Raw genomic sequence first — 5480 nt, forward strand, 5'->3', positions numbered from 1 at the left:
TAACATGCCTGTTGTGCACTAAGCTGCCGTAGCAGAAAAGGCAGAATTTATTCCTGCATCCGGATGTGGGATGATATGAACTGAGCTTTGAAAAGATGTTTTTGTAAAATTAGATGGAAATGATGGTGGTGCTGTTAAGTTCTATACTATACAGACAACTGATGTGCGGTGGGCAGTGCTACCTAATAACCAGCCAGTTGCTGGGTCTGCGTCCCCAGTTCACTGATGCTGCTTGTCAAATGGGAGCAGCACTGTGGATGTCTCCAGGCAGAAGAGAAAGGTTTTGCAGGGACTGATCTCTTTTCTCCCATCTTGTGCTCATCTTTGTAGAAATGATATTTGTGTCCCCAGGCCATAAGTAAAAGACTTGCTAAGGCACAAAAGTCAGCATTTTATTACTTCCTTAGCTTGTAACTGATGATCCTGGGCTCTCATTTACCAAAAATGACAGGCCCAGCCGCATACTTACAGCCCAGATGGTGCTGCAGAAATGTGTGGGCTGGCTCTCCTGAAAGAGCTGAAGTAGTGCTGAAGTTTTGTTGGATGTTAATGAATTTGGATGCTTAGTGCCTGCAAATCATGGAGGACACGGTCCAAACTAAGTCTGACTGTTGAGTCTTGGGTAGAAAGGATATATTATGGATTATTAAACAGCTGTGAGTATTAAAGAGGTCTCGGGTGCCATGCTTTTAGCATTGAGCATAACTCTGCCGGCTCACAGATCAGCAGATGTTAACATCATTGGTTTTCTAATCGTGCTTCTGAAAGTTATTCCCTTTGTCCTTATGCTGCACTGGTTTTACCTCCCTGTCCAACTGGATTGTCTGTGTTTTTTCTGACAGCTTGAAGAACATTGAAGCTTCCCTAGCTTATGTGGATGCCAGCTTCTTCCTGGGGAAAGTGTGCTTTCTTGTCACTGGGGGTACGTATAGCATCTGCCCTCTTCTTCCTCTCTGAGCAGCGCAACTCACTGTTGCTTTCCTTAAAACAGGGCAGTGACTTAACTTGAAACAAAACAAAGGAAACAAGTGACTTTGTTGAAAGCTTTGTTTAGATTATATCTGAACTCCACTACCTTTTTTTGGTAATTGTTTTCTTAGATAAAACACTGTTCTCTTCTCTCATGCTCGCTTGCGCTCTCCTTTTTGTTTTTGCCCGTCAGACCTCTCTTCTGTCCCTAATCCCTGAAGATGATTTGTGTTATTGATTTTTAGTTTTTTTCCTGTGTCACTCCAGAAGTCTGTTTTGTCTACTCTTGCAGATCTGTCTTAATGATAATCTTAATGAGCAGTGAGGAGCATATGATACTGTGGTAATAAAATGAATCTAAATGGATGAGCTACTAAACTATTAAGTATAGTTTTAATACAAGACTGGTATCCCTGCTGTGTACTGTCTGGCCCTATTGTGCCTCGAATCTCTCTCTCATTCTCTCTCTCCGCCCCACCGTGAGCAGAGAGGGTGCTTCCCTGCGTACCCTCCCTAGTTAAGTTCTGAGGAACTGGAGGGGCCAGACCGTACTGCTCAGTGTTGGAGCAGAGGTGCTGTGTCCCTGGGACTGGGGGGTCAGGAGGCCTAATTCTGGGGTGAGAAGGAGTCTTAGCATTTGTCTTGTGCTATGGCTCTCCTGACGGAGTGAATTCCTTGGAGACATGACCACCCTGTGATACCACATGAGGCAGGAGGGCTTCTGATTAGCGAGTGGAAGATTCTGCCCATGCTGATAGTGTACTGATCCCTCATCCGAAATGTTAATGTTACAGTTCTCGATACTGCAGCAATACTATTCAGGTATGAAAGACTTCTGTGCTAATTCGGTTGTGAATCTTGTACCATTCTGTTTATACTGCTCGCTGTTGCCTTACCTTCTACCGTGCTCTCAAAATTAGCTCTGGATCATTTCGTGGATGTGGAATTTCCCGGTAATTTCTTCACTGAATGTTGATTATGGGGCTTGTAATGTGGGAAAACTTTTTCTGTAGTTGGCCGGGTGAAGGACTGCAGCGTGGAGATGAACGCCATCTGGAAACTGGGGGAAGTCTACTGCAGTCCTGTGCTGTTCTGTGAGCTGGAGGTAAGGTGCTTTTTTGGTGTCTGAAGGGATTTGTGAATTCCACTGCTCTCTGATCCTTAGGAGCATCATTAAGTTAGCAATAAATATACGTACGTATGCTACTGTCTTGCATTAAGTGTCAGAGACCAGATTCTTCCTACAAGAACAGTAGAGGTACAGGAGTCTGTCCTTGAAATGAGTCTTCTAGATTACCTGCTCCTTCCTGTGCTACTTCAAACCCTCAGGAAGCCAAGTCTAAATTAACAAAGACTTCTCTGATACGCAAAGCCTTGGTACGCTTTTTCCTGGAGGCATTTTCTCTTCCTGGGAGCCCCTCAGCTGTTATTTGCCACGTGACTCTCTCTTGCCCACATAATGCTTCCTGTTAGCTGGGCTTTGTGGCTTCACAGACTGTTTTGCCTGCTGATACACCTCTCTTGCCAATTACCTGCTTGGTTTGAAAAGCTGGAGGGAGAGTGTGGCATTCAGCGGTAGCACACTTCACTTTTCTGCGTACTCGTCATTCCACCCTCAGAGACTGCCCCCCCTACCAGCAGGTAATATCTGTGCCTTTGGCAAGCCCTTCGGGGTTTTCAGCTGACAACACTGTACCTTCCTTAACATTAGGGGAAGAAAGGGGCCTGTTTGGGGTTTTCTGTAGCTGGCCACTCCGAACTGTACTTAATGCCTGCTCCAGTTCTTTTATCACAGCTTAGCACTGCTTTTCTCTTCTCCTGATTGAATAATTTCTGGTTTTGTTTCCAGTTGGAAGGGACACGAGTTGCCACTGCTCAGCGACTTCTCCGGATGTTACGGATCTGTGCTGGTCACGTACCAGGAGTTTCTGCCTTGTCCTTTGGCTTACTGATGAGGAACTCTGCTGATGACTAGCTTCTCGTGAGAATTCAGCCACATTCATCAGGTTTTTTCACTTCAGGCATTCAAGCTGCTGCAGTTGGAATCACATTGGGAAGCTTTTTTGCCTGACTTGTCATGACCACTCATCCAGAACTGTTCCTAGTTGCTAGTCTCTCCAGAAGAGCTTGATTCCTGTTCCGTGGATAATGTAGGGGTGCTGAGGGGAGGGCAGTTTGCATTGGAGATTCCTAGCCATTATTACATCTGAATCCCATTTCGTGATCAAGTTTTGAGTTTCGCCCAGTTTGCCAGTGGCCAGGAGCTACGTGTTTTACTGAGAGCATATCGGAAGAACAGGCCGCTGTCCCAAATGCCGCATGTCACAGTTGAATATCTTTGTTTGGGTGTCCCCAAAGTCCTAGAGAAGAGGCAGTGGGCTCCTCCTTCCTTTCAGTTGAAATACAGCCCCCTGGGCTAATGTGAAACCTCGCTGCCAGGTTTTGTCTCCCCACCACGAGAATGATGGGGAAGGAAGGCTGTCCTGCAGCTTCTCGATTGACTGCACTTGGCAGTTAATGACCCAGCTGTGTGAGTATCTACCCAGGGAAGGGCTCAGTGTTTCCATGCCCGATACCTAATTGGGGAGGAAGGGACTAAAGAAGGTAATCTAGCACTTTAGCTTTCTTTTAGATCTTTAAAGAAAAAGGCTGCATGTGTGAAGCCCAGGATAACCCTAGCCTCTGGGGCTGACCAGAGATGAAACGCAGCAGCCTGGACTACAAGCAATGTACAGAAAACACATGTTGTCTCTGGCAAATAAGGCGTACGCTGTGTACAATCCCTTAACTCACAGGTTCTTACCAGCAGTAATTCATGCCTTATTCTTACTGCAAATCAGTAGTGTGTTTTGGAGTTCTAAGTTAATAAAATGTTTAATATTTAATAATTAGTGTATGCTCTGTGTTGAGGTACGTGCCACGGGCTCTAAAACCTGTGAACGTTTGTCCCACTTTGCCCTGGCAGCGAGGCTGGTCCTTGCTGGTGGTGTGAACTTGCAGTTGTTAGCTGGTGGGCTGCACTCGTGGTTTTAGCCACGTGGTGGTGGCAAAAGCTTTCCAAATTCAGTCCTTCCTGTCTACCCAGTTGCGCCACCTTCCAGAACACGGTGTTTCTTGAAGCGCTGGGATGTTTCCTACCCAGAATTGCATGCCAGGTAGAAATGAAGCCTAGGGAGAATGCATTAAGCTCCCCTCTGGTTTAATTTAATCCCTAATAGTCTGCTTTCATGTTCCTAGGTGCAGAACTCTAGCTGCGTGTGCTGTTTTGCTTAGCTTGTTTTCTGACATCTGTCTGGGAGCAGGAAAAAGCAGAAAGCAGCACTGCAGGCTTAATCAGCTGTGGGTGTTTGCAGTCCTTGCAAAGATAGCTCAGCAAGGCACAAAGCCTGTATCCTTGCTCAGAGGACACACAAGTCCTAGCTCCAGTTGTATTGTCGCTGGTGGGGGAGGGCTAAGTTGTTTGTCAGCTAGAACAAAAGGAGCTAAACCATTCAGCTGTGTTATGGTGCCCAAAAGGGCTGGACTCTGGCTAAAACCCAAAAGAGAAAGACGTGCAAACTCTCGTGGCTGTGTGAGAAGGATTGGAAGCTGAATGGGCATGCCCTACTTTCAGCTAGCTTTGTGATCCTGAAGGTACCGGCCAGGACTTTGCCACCAGAGAGGGGCAGTCAAGCTGAGAAACAAGTTTCTCTGTTGGTTGTGCTGTCTCAGCTTTGCTCTCGCTTTGGGTCCCTCAAAATAAATGAGACCACGGTTTAGAATAGACTGGTTTCGATTTGCTCTTGCTGTGCAGGTGCAGTCTGGGGTAGGGAAGGAAGGGCTGCGGCATGAAACGAGCCACTCTTTCGTGTCCTCCGCGACTGCTGTAAGGTAGGGAGACTCTTCCCTCGCCTGGGTTGCTCTCCAGTTGCCTCTCATAACTGCTGGACTCGGGTAAAATCCCTTCGGCCTCGAGAGAAATTTCGCTGTGCTTTCTTAACTGGTGGAAACGAAACTTTCTTTGGTTCACCCAGAATGCTTTGTAGCAACCCGCACGTGCTGCTGTCCATTCCTCCACCTTCAAACATAGAGGGTTTTTTTTCCACTGCTGTGTTTCGGATGCGGTATTTCTTTCCTTCTAATACTTTCAAAGAAGAAAGATGCTGTTTGTATTTCCTACAGGTGGCCGAATCCCAGCTGGTACAAAATAAAATCTAGTTCCTTAAGAGCAGCATCTCGCTTCACCTCGGGGAAAATATTTTTCATACTCTTAGGAAAAAGTCTTTACTAGAACTGGCAGGGGAAGTGGAGCGTATCTAAGAATATGACACTGTGTCTCAGGTCCATCATGTTTTACAACCAAAAGTAGTTGGGACACATCTAAAGCTACAGCTTCAACCACGTAAATACCTCTAGGAACTGTCAGCTAATAGTTTAGACAGGCCATAACGCTGCCCGTACCAGAGGAGACAAGGCAGCTGAGGATCTCTTGCATCTGGATGGAGTAGCCAGGGCTAATGTTTGAGAAGGGT

At 46.4% G+C, this 5480-nt stretch overlaps 1 protein-coding gene across 1 annotated transcript in view; it reads left to right on the plus strand.

The window, feature by feature from the left end:
• Nucleotides 1–3087, plus strand: part of CENPM (centromere protein M) — a gene marked incomplete at its 5' end in the record, with an annotated part of 3598 nt that extends 511 nt beyond the window's left edge. Inside the window, 3 exons of the mRNA XM_009696493.1 lie at nt 843–922; nt 1983–2074; nt 2819–3087. Of these exons, the coding sequence (XP_009694795.1) occupies nt 843–922; nt 1983–2074; nt 2819–2944 (298 nt within the window). The remainder of the gene's footprint in view (nt 1–842; nt 923–1982; nt 2075–2818) is intronic.
• Between the last annotated feature and the right edge of the window lie 2393 nt (nt 3088–5480).

This window comes from Cariama cristata, unplaced genomic scaffold (genome assembly GCF_000690535.1).
Source record: "Cariama cristata isolate BGI_N322 unplaced genomic scaffold, ASM69053v1 scaffold15643, whole genome shotgun sequence".
Taxonomy (NCBI): Eukaryota; Metazoa; Chordata; class Aves; order Cariamiformes; family Cariamidae; genus Cariama; species Cariama cristata.